Genomic DNA, 19,062 nt, shown 5'->3' with positions numbered 1-19,062 from the left:
GACCTAAAAAATTCAATGGAAGACTGAAGTTAAACGTGTCTCACTGATATTCTCCAAACACTATCGTGATGAGATTGGAACCAAAGAAAGGGTGCAAATAGCACCGAAACGGCGTGACAGTGGGATCCAAAAGATCCCTAAGAACCTCTTCTTCTGTGCTAATATCTATTACGTGCTTCAAGCAGACGTGGAGGTCGACCTAGACCACAACCAGAAATATTGCTATAAGCTAATGATCAATGAACATGAGCTCTTAATGTTTTAAGGTTTCACAGCTGATTCCTGTTTTGTTAACCCGTATCTGAAGGAACCATATATAGTAGTATCTGTTGATCAAGCAAAAAAAACCTTGAAATCTCCTAAAATTAACGATAGAAAGATCAACAGAAAGCATCGAGTATACATCGAAGTATTGGAAAATTTTTCAAATTTGTTCTCTCAAGCACTAAAAGCAAGGAGAAAGATAAAAAGTTTCCATTTCAATTCTTTTTGTATCTGGATGGATCTTGAAATGCCGTAAAGTTCTATTTGTGTTAAGGATTCATGTTGTAGATTAATGTAGAATTCATTCTTTCTGTAATGACTCATGATTTTATTGCTTGGTGTATTGAATACAAGTTTCTTCAACTAATTGATGGAAGACCGATGCTTGTTTGATCACATGAAAGAAAAAAAAAATTTTTTTTGAGGGTTTTGGTTAACCAATCTAAGATTTCATATATATCTTCAACCCAGCAAAATATATAAACAAATTAAGGAGTTAATATTGATAGCTACAACTTTTTAAATATCAGAATGTTATTATATCAACATATAATCATTGAGAAGTGATCTACATTTGGATGAGTAAATGAAATTGTATTATCTTCATGATTGAAACAGGAAGAGGAAAAACGTACAATTTCAGAAAACACAGCTACAACGATTTGGTCTTTCTTTTTTTTGGGGGTGGGGGGCGAAGTAACTGATTAACTGTAAGCTGTTCGGTTTGGATGTTGAAACCAGTTATAATGGAAGAGGATAAGGGAAAATAGGCCTAATCGACCAATTGGTCAGATATTATTTTTTATTTTGATTTAAAAATTTTATGATTTTATCTCACAAAAAATATTTTATAAATTTATATTAAATTTTTATTTATATATCATAATAAATCTTTAAAATATTTCGATGTGATATTAAAATATCATAAATTATTCTCATTAAGCTTTACGTTTTCATCGTAATATAAAACATACATAAAATCCCATAATCATACACACAATATCATAAAATTAAAAACACATTAAAATTTTAAAAATAATTTTTATTATATAATAATTAACTCTCATAAAATAGCTCCCAATACGAAACATTTTAACTCCTATTCAATTAATTTAATTTTAATATCATTTATAAAATTTCACATTCAATCTATGAAATATTATTATTTTAATTAATAAATTTTATAATTTTATTTCACAAAAAATATCTCATAAATTTAAATTTAAATTTTTATTTATATATTACAATAAATTCTCCCATACAAGATTAAAGTGTCACACAATAATATTCGTCGTAATAATAAAAAAAAAAACACGTTTAGGACACTTTTAACTCCGATTCGTTTCTAAATTCGTGAAAATTGCATTGTAAATCTTTCCTCTTTATACTACAACACATCTATAACATGTTCTGAAAATTTTACCAATGGACGGATAATTACAAACAATTAAGGTAAATTTTAAAGGTCAAGGAGAAAAGAAAGGATAAAAATTTTAAAGGTAAAAGATAAAGAAAGGATAAGTAAATTTTTTTTTTGAAAGTGACGAGCTTCCTAGGATGCTTCAGCAATCTTTTCATCCCCATGCAAAGTGGAGCTGTTCTGTTCCTTCTCATCTGCATTCGAGCTCCTGGTTTCATCGACGGTAGGTTCAACACCATTTTCCACAACAGGCTGAGGCAGTTCACCGTTTTCAGAAGTGGTCTTTTCCTCTCCATTGCTGACCGGTTTGGGGGATTCTTTTAATGAAGAGATTGTCAATAGGCGACCAACTCCGTCGTATAAATTCTTTGCATCCATGATAAGAGCAGCTCCACCAGGGTAACAACGACCAAAGCATGTTGCACAATGTGGGAAAGCAACCTAGAATGAGGGAAGTTTGTCAGTACATGAAAGCTGTCAAATATGCTCCATAAATAGAACTTGACCAATTTCATAAGGATGCACCTCTATAAATGCTCGGCAAAGCGAGATGAAAAGTCCAGATTCATTTTCTCTGAGCATCCGTGTTGCATTGTACCTCAATAGGGAGTCAGAAATAGCCTGCAATCCCTTAATTAATTCTTGAGCAAGAACATTCTTCAAACTTACTGGGGCACAAGGACGTAGCTCATTCATTGCAGCAGAAACACCTAAAATCACCAGAGAGAGATAAGTCGATGTCAAAGAAAGTAGCAATTCTCTGAAACAGATGCTTACACTCACAAGATTCAAAGAATTAAGTGAGCACTATTATGATAAGAGTATAATTTTGCAAACAACCCTCAGCTTATATTTAACTTTATTAACTTTAGCTACCAACCACTTGAAAAAACCAGATACCTCAGGAAACACCTCAATTCCTTAAGGTCCAGTTATATCAAACCAATAACATTTATCCATCACAACTTTAACTTAAGAAATAAAACTGGTTCTCTTTTGCCTTTACACTCAACACAACAGCATTATGGATGAAAATAGCTTCAATCTAAAAGTAAGAATGTGTAATGCAACCTAACTATCACCCCCTTGACAGTTCCTGTGTCATTTATTCCTCTGATAGTTTTATCCAAACTTTGAACCATCAAAACTTTGACTTGAGAAATAAGACTGGTTCTCTTTTGCCTTTACACTAATCACGAGAGTATTTGGGATGAAAATGGCTTGAATCTAAAACTTAGAATGAGTAATGCAACCCAACTATCACTCCTTGACAGCTTTAGAGTCATTTATTCCTCTGATAGTTTATCCAAACCAATTGTTTCAAAACAAACCCACTATCTTAACAATTTGAAGGTAGAAATAACTTGATTAAACATTTGAGAAGCCATCAGTAAGGAAAAAGCAAGCATGGATCAAACTTACCGTTAATAAACACTGCAAGAGGAGGGTGTTCCATCAGATAAGATGGTGGAGTTACATCCTCCTGACTTTCTTCACTAATACTAGTTGCTGAAAAGCCAACTGCTGGCAATGGAACCCAACGATGTGAATCCAAAACTAACTGGAGCCAAGTAAGAGAAGAAGTAACTAATCACTACGCTGTAGATTGCTTGCTTCAGGAAAAAGCTGAGCCCAAATTGTATCACTTGGGCAACTAACCCATTTTGAGGACACTATTAAAAAGAAAATCCTAAACTTTGTCCCTTGCCTGCATACCTGAAAGTTTTCAACTGCTGTATTCATATTCTTTGAGAATAAATTGAGCACTGCCCTGTAAAGTTGTGAAGTATATGTAATTGCTCATATGGGTAAAAAGGAGTCGATAGGAAATACAAGGAAAAAAATAGGATTATATATTTACTCTTCAAAAAGAGATGGAAGCAAGCCTCGAAAATCCAACCCAACCCATCCGAGCCCCATTGCACAATACTGTCGACAACAACAAAGATCAATAGCATTATCAAAATGGGATGCAACACAATTTCGTGTTTCACAAGAAGAATGACCATGATTGCCACCCACAAGCAATGTTTCTTTTCCACCATTAACTCCATTCTGACTGGTGTTTGATAGAAAAAAGCACAAAAGCAGAGTTGCATTACCACAAATTTAAAAACAGGCTATCTTTCAGATGCGCTCAAAAGTGAAAATATTTTGACTACAGGCTTTTGTTGTCTATGCTATTGTCATAATGATCAAAAGTCAAATGATTGATGATATTTCTCCAATATCATATATTATATGAAGAAACAACTATCTTTATATATGTATACACACACACACACACACACACACATTATGAATAACAGCTTGAAGAAATGAAGAAGACATGAATATAAGCAAATATTATAATTTTAAACTTTCTTACCATACACTGATCCAGAATATTTGATAGCGATCCACCTTCTGTTATCTTTGGAAGCATGACTTTAAGAGTTTTAAGGTGTGAAGTAATCTGATGCATAGCCCAACTAAAAAGAAGCCCACCATCATAATTTTCTTCACTTCCTGAAGTATCATCAGCAAATATTGCTCTATATTGGTTAACCACATCAAAAAGATGCATCCTATGACAGCTTATCATCCCTTTTAAATACTCATAAGCATTTCTCTGGTCCAGATCCTCAAGAATTCCTGTGAGCCATGTCTCTCGGCATCTCAAAAACTGAACCATGAAAAATGCTGTCAGAAGGGGAGACATGAAAGTAAAAGTGAACAGGAGGGTGGAAGAATGAACCCCAATGATAAAAGGGGTGGGGATAGAAATTGACGAAGTAGCTCTGCAAAGGTACCTGCAACCGCATTTCATACTCACTAAACACTGCTATTCGGCGCAAATATCCAATAATCCGAAGGCATTCTGGTAACTGCAATACACGGACCACATACTTGACTAAAACTCCAAACAAAATCAAGTTTCACATTTGTTGAATCACTTCCAAACAAATACCTGAATATTAGAACGAAGCTTCTGGAGAAGTTGAGAGAGAAGAGATTGGGTTGTCTGCCTAACTTCTGCAGCCAGTGCTTGAATAACAGGTAATCTTTCAAGCAGGGGAAAACAAATCTCAGTCAGCTGTCTTCCAAAAGTTGATAATGGAAGGAAATAATAGGGGTTAACTCACTTGGGGTGCATGGTTGAGAGTTTGCAAACAAAGGCTTCTAAATCAAGAGCTTCATCATAATTTCCATTCCTTACACATCTGTAGAAAATTGAGTTTAATGAGCCATTCTAGCACGTATTCTGTAATTCTAAGTGCCTCAACATTTACGATGTATTCAAGCACATACGTGTCCATAAGCTGAGGAATCTCAAGCAAGTCAAGCAAAGTACTGTGATTTGCTAGCAGAGTCTGGTTCATCTTCCTCTTCTCCAAAATCTGTTCAGCAGATTCAATAAACTCTGTGCAACCAGATGTCAGGTTTGGGATCTCAGAAATCTGCAAAGATAAACCCTACTTATAAGCATATCTGAGAAGGAACTTAACATTTCTATGAATCAAAAAAAAAAAGTTTGAAGATCAAAGCTTCATCAATGCACCATCTTTATAGGATGCCTAAATCATGTAAAAGTTAAGTTCAGTCCTTTTTCTCTTTTATAACTTACAAGTTTTCTGTTGGTAACTCTGTGGTTGCCATGAGATTATTACCCTACTTTTAGAAGTAGGGTAACCTTACCTAAATCTCATTGGTCATCAAAATATACAAGTTCTGCCTTCTTTCTCCACTTATTGAATCTTGTACATACAAAAATAGAGAGGGAAGCAAAACATCATATGGCAAAAAAACAGTTTTCAAGTACCATTATTTCATCAAACGGGGAGAAATCCAACTGTAAGCCCTCATGCTCTATCCAAAGATGCTTTCACAACTAATACAGATATTCCATCCAACACAAGATAATTAAAGCCATTTTTCAATATTTTTGTTCTTTTATTCATTAGCAAAGGCAATTTCTAATCTTGAGATTCACCAGATAGCTAGGAATGTAACAAACCGCCTGTATCACTCCATAAAATCAGACATCCTATTACCTAACTTTAGATCCCAGAGACCAAACCTTTCCAAGCAAAACTTTCAAGAGTGTTCAAAGCTCCTTGAAAACAATTAGAGAATCTCTTTGAATTTTGGTCTCCAAATGCTAGTAGCTAAAATTAAAAGAAAATGAAGTTTATAATTATTCAGTTGCATGCATTGTACTCTTTTCCAATCATCTAACTAATGTACATTTCTTAAATTAATCCATAGATAAAATGAGATCTCAGTATCAGACAACAAATAATAAGTACCAGAACATCAAAAAGTAAAAACTATGAAAATTGAATTGCAAAAGAAAGGTAGTTACCAGAGATTCGAGATGGTTATCGATAGAAGACACTTCCTCTTTGATCGCAACCAACGCATCCGCAGCAGCAATAAAAGCGCGGTAATTACCGACCGCCACTTCTTGCATTTGTCTCTGAATCCTCTCCGCATCAACTCGAAGAAGCTCCGGCTCCTTCTCATTCAGAAACAACAAACACGATTCAATCTTAAGCAACATATACAAAGGAACGAAGAAAGCAAAAACAGAAACAAAAGAAACGGACCTTATGGAGGCGATCGAGAGTGAAGGAGAGGAGCTCGGAGACGTAAGGCTGTTGAGAGACGGAGGCGAGAGGGAGGAGACTAGCCATGGCGGAAGTCGGTGACGCCGTTGGGGAGATGGCGTCATCTCCGTTCTCTAGTTCCATTACCATTGTTATATAAGGGTTTTGTTGGATCCTCTCTCGGAGAGACAAACAGATACGGAATCTGTTCTAACGGAGATTTAATTTAATTTTTTTTTTTTACAGCTTTAGTCTGCTAGAACTTTGTTTCTGGTTCGGCTTTTTGGATCTGAAAGATTTTGGTACCGAGATGAGCTCCCATAGGTGAGCTGCGGGTTAAATCTCTGGCCCGATTTGGACCGGCTGGAATTCCATTGGACGACTTTAACCCTTGGATTTCTAAATTTTTTCTTTTTTAATTATTTTAATTTTTTTCACTATATTTGTGTCAATAAGAAATTGACATGTTGATTTTAAGTTTGAATGTAAAAATTATAAGGATGTTTTATAAGAAGCATGTAATATGATTTATAAAGAAAAAAGTTAATCTTTTTGGTCATAAAAAATTAATTTAATAATTACGAAAACCTTATTTAAATGGGGGCATTTGTTTCAGCTAGGTTAGAAAGTTGATTCTTAAATTAACACTATTTTAATTTAAAAAAAAAATACACCTTGTTATGTACTTGAGGAGAAATTATTAGAAAATAAAATTTTTAATATGCAAATTTATTTAAAAATAAATTTTAATTTTAATTCAATTAATTTATACAATCATGATAATATTTAATAATTTTAAAATTCAAATATCAACATCTATAATTTTTTTTATTATCATGATATGGTTTTGTTTGTATAAAAAAATATTTGAAAATTAAAGAGAAAAAAAAAATTGTTTTAGTTGATGAAATAGATTAATATTTACAAATCAAGCAGTGCTATAGCATGTAGTTTATGAACAAATCTGGTCCACAAAATTTGCTGCAAAGTGCAAACTGCAAATTTTCTAGATTGAGTTCTGCATTTTTCTAGCAGTTGATTTCACACAAATTTGCAAATTCATGTTCTAATCACTTCCTTCCCAACATACTGGTTTACTTATTTAGAATTTTCCAAGCGAAATTTGACTGCTATTATATTTCATTTCAAGTTTCAAGCCTTGCATGTTAGAGCCATTCCTTTCAGCTTCTTCCATGGCACTTGATTTTTCACTTACAATATTTATCTCCAATGAGAATGGGAGGGTTAAAAGTTGACTAGATTTTGATATCAAAGGAATTCCCAGCATGAAGAACCACGTCCATGTGAATTATGAGAAACAAAATTTCCTCCCATTAGAATATGAGAACTCGATAGTTTATTTCAAAACACAAGCAGAATGATAAAAGAAAAAAAATACAAAACAGCCCCAATGGCTTCCTATGAAACCCCATATTTTCCTATGAAACCCTATCCTTACAAGAGTAAAAAATAACAAGCAGGCCTGAAAAGAAAGAGGAGGCATTTGATGCTGAACTAGTAGAAAGGATAGGGCTCCTCGTGTGGGCTATCTTGTAAAACAAGGCAATTCATAAGAGAACTTTCCTGAAGGCACATTTTTAATTAAGCAAAGATTCACATTGGTTAGTCCTCTCAGTGCTTGATAATGTATCTTCCTACTGCTTTGATCTATCTCTTCAAGTTAGAAAAAATTGTCAAAACTTGAGTGGTCTGCAAGCAGCTTGATGGATTCTTGTCCTCGAAATGAAGGAAGAAAAAAAAGGAAATGCTCCTCAGAAATTGAATCTCACGAGTATATTATGTGTTTTAATCTTTAACACAATGGATATATCTTGCTTTTCTGCTCTAACTAGGTACTTAGGCAGGTATACTACAATACTTCCTATAATAATCTGTCAAGAAGGTGACAAGTTAAGCTCTTTGAACCCTGATTGGATCACTCTTTGCAAATGATCCCTACAACTTAGTAGATACTCCATCCTGTATTGTGAGCTTGCTTTTAAAAAAGTAGCTTTTTGAATTTGCTAAAATGACCCTGAAGATATACACATTTATGAGTTTCATATTGCATAATCCAGCATCCTTCCCTCTCCATCTTGTTCACAAACAAATGTTGTTTTTCTTCAGATGCAAGCAGCTTCTTTCTCTCAATCCTTCAATCTCATGTGGAACCTTAAATCAGCACCATCTTCTTTTGAGTTTGTTATTTGTTCATTTTCAGAGTCTGCAGTCTTACTCATGGATTCCTAGCCATTTAATAAAAGATACAATGTAAGAAAACCAGCTTTCAAGAACAATGTATTTTGTGCATTCACATGAAGAAGGTATGGCAAGAAAGATACATGCAGTTAAAACAAGCAAACCTGACTTGCTGATGATGTCCTCGACCTTGAAACTGGACTGTGACTATGACCACTACCACTGTATCCTTGGCTATAACCACTATCGTTGTTTCCTTGGCTATAACCACTATTGCTTTGTCCACTATAACCATTACTGCTGTATCCAAGGCTACTTGACTCAGAGCTACCTTCAAGGTCTCTTAACCGGTTAAGTTCTGGCACTATAACAGTGCCAAGATCTGGTCTGTCCTTCTTCCTCAGCTCTGCACATTTTAGCGCCAATTGAGCAAATGATAAAGCCTCTTCAACTGGCCAATTTGGCACTGCTGGATCAAGCATATCAGCAAACGTTCCTTTTTCAATGGCCCTTCCAACATGGTGAGCAATACCCATTGGAGGCTTGGCTGTAATAATCTGGAGCAGCATTATTCCGAGGGAATATACGTCTGATTTAGTTGTTAGCATGCCTGTTTGTTGATATTCGGGATCTATATAACAAAATGTTCCTGCTGCTGAAGTCATGTGATATTGTGTTACACTGTCAGCTACAGAAGGTGGAACTAGCCGTGCTAGGCCAACATCGCTAATTTTGCTCACATAATTGCGGTCTAGGAGAATGTTAGCTGGCTTAAGGTCCCGATGCACTAATGGTTCTGGCTTTGCCTGGTGAAGGAATAAAAGGGCAGTTGCAATTTCGGCTGCTATTTTAAATCGTTTCCTCCATGAAAGTGGGCGAGTATTGCCTCTTCGAAATAACCTATCCTCTAAGCTGCCATTGAACATGTATTCATATACCAAGCATCCGTACTCAGGGCAGGCACCGAGGAGAAGGACCATGTTTGGGTGTCTCATGCAGCAAAGAACCTCAACCTGTACATGGTTGTATTTATAGAACAGAATATTAGCTTGAACTCAAAGGATATGGATGCTTAGAAAATGACAGGTTGAATAATGTAAATTTTTTTATAACAATCATGCATACAACCTTTTTTGTCTACTCTGACTGAAATTAAATGGTTTTAAAGAAAAAGATAATCCTTGTTTGTAACGCCAACATGAAGCCTTACCTCTTGCTGGAATTGTTTTTTCCCTTGAGCAGCATCAGGTCTTAAAACTTTGATGGCGACAGGAGTGTGATCAAGTTTACCTTTATAAACAGGTCCATAACCTCCTTCTCCAATCTTATTTGATTCTAAGAATTGTTCAGTAGCTTCTTCAATTTCTTCTATGGTATATTTTCTGTACCGAACATCATTATTGGCCAAAGCATTCAAAGCCCGATTCTTCTCATATGCCTCTTTCTTGGCTTTAGATTCTGCTTGTTTTCTTTTATATGCTTCCATATCTGCTAGCCTCTTTGCTGCCTCTGCTGCTTCAACCGCAGCTTTGCACTTTGCCTTCTCCATCTCTGCAATGGCAAGAGCAGCCTCTCCAGCTTGCCTGGCTTCCTCAAACTTGCGAGCCTCTTCCATCTTCCACTGATGAAGCTCATTAGCCTGGACTAAGAAAAAGTTTATTATTTGCCTGTACCTTTTATCCGCAATAACTTTATTATTTGTTAATTCTTACTTGGTTTTTTTTTTATCAAAACCATTAAAGTGGCCAAACATGTGTAGAAAATTCCAATTTTCAGATTCCAGGACAAAGTCAAAGACTCATTTTAGTTTTTAATTGTTGGATTAAAACTTGGGATTTCAATACTTTCTTGGAAGATATTGTGATTGAATTGACAAAAACTAAAAGGTTGAGATTATGATGGTATAAAATTACCTTTCTTTTGGCTGTCAGAGCTTCTTTACAAGCTGTGCTGTACATATCCATTGTTTGCTTAAGTTCAAGCTTCAACCTTCTCATTTCCGCTTCTACGTCTCGCTGCAATTCACGTTCATATCATATTATGAATGTTAGCACTTTTGTCATCAAGCCAACAACGCTTTACTATAAAAACACAACAAACTATCTGTGAATTCTTCTTACTGGCATTCAATGGCTAATACTGAAGGCCACTTACCGTACTTTTTGGAAGTGGCTCTAAAGGGGTACTTGAAACCATAGAGAAATCTAAATTTTGTTCAGAAATATCCATAGATCCTAGTGGAAGTTTTTCTAGAAAATCTGAGTCATTAGATAAAGAAACTTGGTTAGATGAGGATTGTCCTTGGATAGCTAAATCAATATCCAATGACAGATTTGCTGGAGAGCTTCTGTTTCGATCACGGTCGCGTAGAGGTACTTTCAAGGGATTATCCAAGGACAGTCTCTCTGATCCTGCATTTTTCAATGCTCCCCTTGTATATTGTCCTCTGTTGTAAGTAAAAGACACAATGTCAACACAGACAGGCAATAAAGCATAGTAGATTATTTGCCACATTTTTCCATCATAAATCTTTCAGTCAATACTAAGAATTGAACCAACTTTTCCAACCTGTTTCCAGCATCTTCAACTTGATCCAGTGGAATCTGAAGTCGCATTCCTGAGGGTACCTTTGGCGGGGTAGCAGTATTAGATACAGGTCGTTGTGCTGTTCGCACTGTCAATATCTTACCTTTGGAAATTACATATACAGAACAAAACTCTGGTGCAGTTTTGATCAAGCTAGTCGGAATATCATTCTTCGATTTTCTATAAGACAAATAACTGAAATTTGTTTGTTAGAACAAGATAGAGAGCACAAGAAGAGGGAATCAAGAAGGAAGATGTATTAATTAACCTTGAAATACCACTCCTTGACGTCTTTATTGCTGCACCAAGGACTATGCTGTTGATCAAATTTTTGCTGATATAGTCTAAAAGTGCTTTAGGGATATCAGTATCTTCAAGGATAACCTCCTTCATTTGAACCTGAACTTGACAATGGAATTAGATATGAGTTACAACTAATTTATGCCATGACATAACTTTGAACTGCTTACCCCTTTGCGTGCACAGTAGCCTCGAAAAGGAATGAAAAGCTGGTTTATGTCATAATCAGATTGGCTTTCACCCTCTGCATATTGAAACAAAAAACAAAAGAAATCTGAAAATAAGAATGCATGAGAAAAACAAACTTTCATTGACACTTTCTTGGGACAAAAGGGAATGAAGATAATAATATGAGAAACAAGAGAGGGTACCTACGGTTTTTATGCCTGACATGTATCAAGACGATGAATGGATTGGTGATCACAAGATGATCAATAGCCCAACGTACAGCATGTGGGCTGTTTTTATCTTTGTCAATGGCCACTGCAATGGTGTTGGTAGGTACATTATCATCGGATGCGAAGTGAGGAGCCATCTCAGGAAAAATCTTGTGACTTGTGGCTCACGGCAATGCTGCTAAACTTTGTGATGACAGAATAAGTTGCCACCACCGCCGTTTCAACCACTGGGCCAATGCATTCTCCACCATCTACTATAAACGTACCCTTAAAAAAAAAAAGAAAAAAAAAATCCTGGAATACCAGAAGGAAAATGGGAATGATATGGAAGGAAAAAAAGAAGCCTTGTTTTAGGTTTTTCTCTTGGAGTTTAGCTGCAACTGCAATATTTTGCCGTGTAATGATATGAACCTAAGAATCCATGCCGGCCGTTCGCTTGTTTTAGGCAATTTGACCAGGCCCATTCCTTCAAAAATTGTGTTGTTAAGAAAGAACACAAAAAAAAAAAAGTTTAAGAGTTTATCAACAGTTTTTACTATAATTAAAGTAGTTGACTCACAGTCAATAGTCAATCAAAATTTATGATAATCTAAGTATTCGATCAAGAATGAATCCAAGGAAAACACTTATATAAAATTTAATAGGTGATATTTGTAAAAATTTTTATTAAAATGAATAAATTAAAATTAAAATTGATAAATTAAAAATTTTTATTATATAGATTAAATTTATAATATTTTTTAAAAAATTTAAAAGAATTTGATTTATTTATTAAATAAATATTTTTAATAAAAATATTGACAAAATTTTTATCATTGAATAAATATAAAACAAATTTAAATTATAAATAATATTATAAATAATTTTTTATAGTATTAATTTTCTTTAAACTCTATTAATTTATCTATTTAAATTTTTTATTAAAATATTTATTTATTTATTTCTAATAAAAATTTTCACAAATTTCACTTATAAAATTTCATATAAATTTTATCCCTAATTTAAATTTAAAAGTGCAAATTATAAATAATAATCTTCTATTTGACACAAAACAAATACTCACTTATTTAAAATCTATTTGTCAACATGAAACTTACTTATATATATTGCTTGTATTTTTTTTTCAACTATAAAATGTCACCGCCATAACTTTGCTCTACAATTAGCATTAAGTTCAAACCGACGTCGCTTCAGGGCCATCCCCACCAGTTTCAACTCTAATTCTAAACCAAACCGAAGCAACAAAAACCCAGAACCCGACCCACAAACCCCCCCCCCCCCAAAAAAAAAACCAATTCGATTATTGAGAATCCGATCCGATCACGAGACGATGTCGACGGTGTACGTTCTAGAACCGCCGACGAAGGGGAAAGTGATACTCAACACGACGTACGGCCCTTTGGACATCGAGCTGTAGCCCAAAGAAGCCCCAAAAGCCGTTAGGAACTTCGTGCAGCTCTGCCTCGAAGGCTATTTGGAAAACACAATCTTCCACCGCATTATCAAGGGCTTTCTCGTCCAAGGCGGTGATCCCACTGGATCTGGCATCGGTAACCCTTCTCTTTCTTCTTTAGTTTGTGTTTCCTCTAGCCGTTTTCGATTAGTAAGGGTTAGTTAAAGGTTAGTTATGAATTTGAATTTTGCTTTTAGGTGGAGAAAGTATTTATGGCAGTGTGTTTTCGGACGAGTTTCATTCGCGTTTAAGGTTTAACCATAGAGGTATCGTTGCTTGTGCCAATGCTGGTTCGCCGCATTCGAATGGTAGTCAGTTCTTTATATCTTTGGATAAATGCGAATGGCTTGATCGAGAAAACACTATTTTTGGAAAGGTAACTGGTGATTTCTTTAAGTAACATCTTTTATTTTGTAATCCATACATTTGTGATACTGGAACTGATTGTGGGTTGTTGGTAGATTACCGGAAACTCTATATTTAATCTTCTGAGGATAGTTGAGGTTGACACTGATCAGAATGACCGTCCTTTGGATCCTCCTCCGAGAATCAAATCAATTGAGGTAGGTTTCCCTTTGTTATCTTTTGATTTAAGATAGAACTAATCAGACTGCTGTGGCATGTTGTATGTTGCTTATTGATAATAGTTTTTATTATATTTGAATTATGTCGTCCTATTTTATCCTTTGATTTCCTATTTTTGGTACTGTGGAACCCTTTTGAAGATATAGTTCCGAGAGTATCTTCGAGGCCTTTGATCCAACCCAGGCTGAGAGGAAAGATTTGAAGAAGAAACCTGTTAAGTAAGCCTTCTTCTTCCATAATTGAGGACCCTCTTTTGAGCAATGATAGGATAGTTAAGTGTATCATGATGAAGATATTCTTATTGCTTAAGGTATATGTGTTATATGGAGAATGCAGAAAGATGAACTTGCTGTCATTTGGAGAAGAAGCTGAAGAAGAAGAGAAAGAATTGGGAGCAGTGAAGCTAAAGATTAAGAGTAGTCATGATGTATTGGATGATCCCCGTCTCCTAAAGCAAGAAATTCCTGATAAAGAACAGGTATGATCCCATATCTATCTTGATGTGTATTTTCGCCTCTTTCTTTTCCTGATACTTAAATAAATTGTCAAACCATGCTCAAGCCAAGTTACTTGATGTATATGTTTCTTAAATTTACAAAAAATGCTTCTTCCGACCATCCCCTGAACTACCTTTTGGCTTAGTGTAAAGTTAATCTGATTGTCTGGTGAAGACATATTTTTTTTCTTTTGAAAGGCAACGTTATAAAAGTGGTTTAGCAACCACTTAATGGTGAACATAACAAGTCATGTAATTATGCTGATGTGCCAAGTATCTTTGCCATATTACAAGCAATTAATGAATATTGCGACTATATTCTGAACATAACTTATTTGATGCAGGATTTGTCTGATACCAAAACCACCAAGAATTTGCAATTGTCTGTGAGGGGAGCTCTAAGCTCAAGGAGAGAAGGAGCACAAAAAAATGGAGAAGCTGAGTTGTCTGATTCCCTTGATCGTAGCGACGATGATGAGGCTAGTTTTGATGCACGAATGTGTCGTCAAATACTAAATAGACGGAAGGAGCTAGGAGATCTCCCATCTAATCTAAAGATGCACAATGGTAACTGTTCAATATGGAACTCTTTTCCCTTTTGGATTTAAACAGAAGTTTGAAGTCCCAAAAACTACTAATTACGGTGCTTATTCTCATATAACAAGAATTTGTCACCTCATTGTTAAAAATTTCTAAATTCCAATTTAGGAAAACTAAAATAGAGGAAACTATAATCAGTACTTGCACTATATTCTTGGGTAATAGTAACAGTCATTGGAAATCTTTACAAATGAGGTAACACTGTTAGATAGTAGCTAATTTCAAAAAATGTTGTCATGTGCACATGAGCGTTCTCAGGCATGGTTCCTTCTGAGTTTAAAAGCACCTTTGAAACAATTAGAGATATCATGAAGAGAAAATTGGAATAGAAGTTTTAAAAACTGTCGAAAAGGATATTCTTGAAATTATAACAGCTTTAGTTTCTCAAATTTCTTTCTGCTTAGTTCATGGTAATGGTTCACTTATTCACTATAATTGGCGTCCAAATTAGAATTATCTATAACATCTCATAAGGAAGGAGCATTATTATGCAAGACCATAAGATTTCAGGTGTTGTTTTCTGAGAGACGTTATGTACTTGGCTTAAGATTTTGATTTATCAATGTTAATCCCTTTGAAGTTGGCATTTATCATAATAGCTGTTCTTTCTAGTCTACATCCTTCATTCCATCTGGTTTACTTGTTTTTTGGTGATTGCCCTATTTTTACAAATGGTCTTGACTTATTGGATCTATGTGCAAAAAGCTCCAAAACAAATGACTGATATTTCTGCACCAAGTTAAACATATGAATGAAGTTTTTTTTACATACTTTTGCTACTCTTAATTAGTTTCTTGAACGGTTTCTTGTAGAATATACATGTTGAGCAACCATCACATAATGACAATTGACATGCATGCACCTGTCAATTTTTCTAATACATGAAAAAGGTTCTGCAACTGAATGGTCTTGCTTTCATTAAACATCTGCTATTGGTTTTTTTAAGTGCTTTTTTACTTTGTTACCCAATCTGTTGCTTTTACTATGGTTATTGATTTGGTTGGTCATGACTTGAAACATTTTTCCCTCTAATTTTTCTGTTTCTTTTTTAACATTATCACCTTCTATTGCTGCTGCTTCCCCTGCCTATTCAAGAGACAGAATCTGCTGCTGTTGCTGCTGCTGCTGCTGCTGCTGCTGCTGCTTTATCTTGTTTGTATATAGAACTCAATACTTTTTGGGTTCTGTTCACACCAGGTCCAATGATGAAAGTATTGATGATGACCAACCAAGGGTAGAAAAGCTGTCCCTGAAGAAAAAGGGTATGGGATCAGAAGCCAGAGCTGAGTGCATGGCTAATGCTGATGCGGATTTACAGTTATTCAGTGAGGCTGAACGAGGAAGATTATTGCAAAAACAGAAGTGCAGACTTCAATGACGTGAAGATGAAGTATGTTATGAAATTTCTGGTTCAATTGTAGTTTTTCCCTTATTTTCCTAATTTTTTTCTTCTGTCTTTTTGCAATGCAAATCTCACAAGTTGGAATTCCCATACAGCTTGACTTAGCAAAAAGCAAACTACCATGCTATCTGCTTTTTGCTTATGAAAACTTTTTCTCTTATTAATATTAGAGGGAAATTTTGTTCCTTTTAAATATTCTCTGAACATATTGGAACTGAGTCTAGTCTTTATCATAACCTACTTTTCTTTCTTTGTTGTTTTATGAATCCTAGGTTTTAGCAAAACTTGAGAAGTTCAAGCAATCCATTTCCACAAAACCAGAAGCTTCAAGCAGTGAGCCTGCTGGTGTTCATATTGAGGATTTGTCTGACTGGAAAGCAGTTTGGCTAGAATTTGCTCTTGATTCGAAGGTTGGTTCTCTATCATTTGTGTATAAATCCCGTATGGTTTCTTGTAAGCATTTCAGCAAAAGAAATGCATGAGATTTTTGTATTTATTTTATGAACACTACCAAATATGTCATGCCAAATAAAAAAGAAAGCATAAACAAAAAGCTTCTATTTTGGCTTCGTCTTTGTTTAAGTCCAATAGCACAAAAGAGGAATCGTATGGAGTTATATTTCTTTGAATCATGATGCAGAATGGTATGTTTCGCAAGGATGATCCAAATGATTATGTGGTGGTTGACCCTCTTTTGCAGAAGGGGAAAGAAAAATTCAACCGTATGCAAGCCAAGCAAAAGCAACGGCAACGCGAATGGGCTGGCAAATCTCTTACTTGATCTATAAAGGGCTGATGAAAATGATGGGTTCGAATCACATGCCTGTCTGCTTTTTTGCTTTGACTGCTGCTTCAATATGGATACCCAAGTCCCATGAATCAAACATAGGGAGCTTGAGGCTGAATTTCCCCTTACAAAGGTATTTGACATTTATATTGGTATCAATATCCGGATCACAAAAGGCGGATATATTTTGGATATAAAAGTTTCTGTATCAATTGGGTAAATATGATGGAAATTTATAGTAAATATCAGATATTTTGAATTGAACTCTAGTTTAGATTAATGATTCTTATATTTATACATGTTTTGATGTCATAATAATCAAATAGATACTAGTAGAACATATTAAAATGTTACCTATAGTATAAACAAATTTTTATAATATCAAAAATGCAAATCAGCATAATTTACTATTAATTATCATTATTGTATTACTAATAATATGCAATATATATTTACTTAAATCCAAATTAGTAGAATATGAAATTTAATTAATTTGATTAGTGTAATAATAATTCAATGGTTCTTTTGTAAATATATATATATATATTATTGGAATTTGTTAGGTGATAGATGTTCTATGGATTACTTTATCCTTTATTCCATCTTCTGTATTCTCATGCTCTTTTGCCTTAATTTTTTTTACCTAAGCCATTGTAAAACATGATCTTTGGCGAAAACAAAAACATAAAATGAAAAGCATGTGGACAAAAGGAAATAATAATCCAGGCCTAACTGAAGAATCAGCGTGATCGAATGACATCGTCTGACAGCTAGCGCCACCACAGCACCGTCTTCGTAACAGTAGAAGAATCAAAGGCCGCGTTCACACCTGCGCACGTTTTTCATTCTTTTTTAATGTTCCTGTTTCAGTCTTGGCATTTTCAATTTCTGCAAAATTGTGTTTACGCCCCATCTTAAGTTTCATTGATGTTGATAGGTTGCCACCACGTTACCCATAACATTCTCTCACCTATATAATGCATCGAGACACTTGACATTTAAACTCACCGTTTCACAACTTTCTTCTTCTTCACTCTTTTCTTTGAAATGTATAGCGGCGACAATTACAAGCGGCGACGAAAGGAGAGGTTTGCCGACGAAGATGGTTACGACGACTACGACGACGACGGTAGCTGTTCCAGTGATCATGAAACCAAGAAGAAAAATATGAGTGGTATTATCACTTCGTTACTGTTGCTTGAAGAGCAAGTAAAGCGAGACCATGAAGAGCAAAATGTGGCGTCCGACGAAGTGAAATCGATTTTGGAGTCAGCCCACAAGAGGAAAACTTCAACCATGCTTGAATTTTACTCCAACCTCCAAGATTGCTACTCCGAAACCGACGAAGTCAACAGTGTAAAGCGGAAGAAGTCCCGCGCCATGGCGTTCTCCGTCGCCGCCGTTTCCGTTAACAAAACGGAAAACCAATCAGTCATCAATCATAACAAACAATCCGGGTCCATTCAGCATAGGCGGTTATGGGTGAAGAACAGACCGAAGGCTTGGTGGGACGATTGTAACCGACCCGATTATCCGGAAGGGGAATTCAAGAAGGCGTTTAGGATGAGCAAGTCAACGTTCGAGCTCATTTGCGAAGAGCTCAACTCCGTTATCGCCAAAGAAGACACAACGCTACGGAACGCGATCCCCGTTAAGCAAAGAGTGGCGGTTTGCATTTGGCGGTTAGCCACGGGTGAACCGTTACGCCTCGTTTCGAAACGGTTCGGTTTAGGCATCTCGACGTGCCATAAATTGGTCCTCGAAGTCTGTTCGGCGATACGCAACGTTTTGATGCCGAAATATTTACAATGGCCCGACGAGGTTTCGGTAAGGAAAATAAAGGAAGAGTACGAGGGTGTTTCGGGCATACCGAACGTCGTCGGATCAATGTACACGACGCATATCCCCATTATAGCACCGAAAAAATGCGCGGCTGCATATATCAACAAGAGACATACGGAACGGAACCAGAAAACCTCGTAC

General features: G+C 35.5%; 2 protein-coding genes and 1 pseudogene across 4 annotated transcripts; 1 reads left to right on the top strand and 2 right to left on the bottom strand.

Moving 5' to 3' along the window:
* Nucleotides 1-1,606: 1,606 nt before the first annotated feature.
* LOC111299253 (conserved oligomeric Golgi complex component-related / COG complex component-like protein) lies at nucleotides 1,607-6,629 on the bottom strand. Its single transcript, XM_022894339.2, has 12 exons — nucleotides 6,274-6,629; nucleotides 6,030-6,182; nucleotides 4,976-5,124; nucleotides 4,810-4,887; nucleotides 4,635-4,728; nucleotides 4,477-4,551; nucleotides 4,053-4,349; nucleotides 3,546-3,613; nucleotides 3,401-3,455; nucleotides 3,107-3,245; nucleotides 2,210-2,394; nucleotides 1,607-2,125 (listed from the first exon to the last, which is right to left on the bottom strand). The coding sequence occupies exons 1-12, from the start codon at nucleotides 6,421-6,423 to the stop codon at nucleotides 1,817-1,819; spliced, it is 1,752 nt and encodes a 583-aa protein (XP_022750074.2). The 5' UTR covers nucleotides 6,424-6,629; the 3' UTR covers nucleotides 1,607-1,816.
* Nucleotides 6,630-7,586: 957 nt separating this feature from the next.
* LOC111299251 (U-box domain-containing protein 52-like) lies at nucleotides 7,587-12,134 on the bottom strand. 2 transcript variants are annotated; one of them, XM_089747257.1, is made up of 9 exons: nucleotides 11,734-12,134; nucleotides 11,529-11,602; nucleotides 11,327-11,457; nucleotides 11,041-11,253; nucleotides 10,627-10,918; nucleotides 10,386-10,487; nucleotides 9,683-10,111; nucleotides 8,637-9,485; nucleotides 7,587-8,519 (listed from the first exon to the last, which is right to left on the bottom strand). In XM_089747257.1, exons 1-9 carry the CDS (start codon nucleotides 11,891-11,893, stop codon nucleotides 8,421-8,423), a joined length of 2,349 nt encoding a protein of 782 aa, XP_089603383.1. In that variant the 5' UTR covers nucleotides 11,894-12,134; the 3' UTR covers nucleotides 7,587-8,420. The 2 variants fall into 2 exon arrangements, with proteins under 2 accessions (XP_089603383.1, XP_089603384.1); XM_089747258.1 differs by having other exon boundaries at nucleotides 11,730-12,121.
* Nucleotides 12,135-13,022: 888 nt separating this feature from the next.
* LOC111299252 (peptidyl-prolyl cis-trans isomerase CYP57-like) lies at nucleotides 13,023-17,073 on the top strand (annotated as a pseudogene). Its single transcript, XR_016329736.1, has 9 exons — nucleotides 13,023-13,306; nucleotides 13,407-13,585; nucleotides 13,671-13,771; nucleotides 13,912-14,012; nucleotides 14,131-14,272; nucleotides 14,635-14,857; nucleotides 15,988-16,280; nucleotides 16,565-16,702; nucleotides 16,933-17,073. The product of XR_016329736.1 is annotated as a peptidyl-prolyl cis-trans isomerase CYP57-like (transcript).
* The last annotated feature ends 1,989 nt before the right edge of the window (nucleotides 17,074-19,062 follow it).

The sequence above is a fragment of the Durio zibethinus genome, chromosome 18 (assembly GCF_047325235.1).
Source record: "Durio zibethinus cultivar Kanyao isolate XHJ-2024 chromosome 18, ASM4732523v1, whole genome shotgun sequence".
Classification (NCBI taxonomy): Eukaryota; Viridiplantae; Streptophyta; class Magnoliopsida; order Malvales; family Malvaceae; genus Durio; species Durio zibethinus.
This window is presented reverse-complemented; position numbering and strand designations above follow the sequence as displayed.

What these genes read in the sequence shown, in the direction of transcription:
- LOC111299253 (XM_022894339.2), bottom strand. Translation starts at nt 6,423, where the DNA reads ATGGTAATGGAACTAGAGAACGGAGATGACGCCATCTCCCCAACGGCG. An exon ending in ATAACCATCTCGAATCTCTG is followed by an intron (nt 5,125 to 6,029) that starts GTAACTACCTTT and finishes TTATCTTTGCAG; the next exon opens with ATTTCTGAGATCCCAAACCT. An exon ending in CAGCAGTTGAAAACTTTCAG is followed by an intron (nt 3,246 to 3,400) that starts GTATGCAGGCAA and finishes ACTTGGCTCCAG; the next exon opens with TTAGTTTTGGATTCACATCG.
- LOC111299251 (XM_089747257.1), bottom strand. Translation starts at nt 11,893, where the DNA reads ATGGCTCCTCACTTCGCATCCGATGATAATGTACCTACCAACACCATT. An exon ending in ACATGTCAGGCATAAAAACC is followed by an intron (nt 11,603 to 11,733) that starts GTAGGTACCCTC and finishes TTCAATATGCAG; the next exon opens with AGGGTGAAAGCCAATCTGAT. An exon ending in GGACATCATCAGCAAGTCAG is followed by an intron (nt 8,520 to 8,636) that starts GTTTGCTTGTTT and finishes TTAAATGGCTAG; the next exon opens with GAATCCATGAGTAAGACTGC.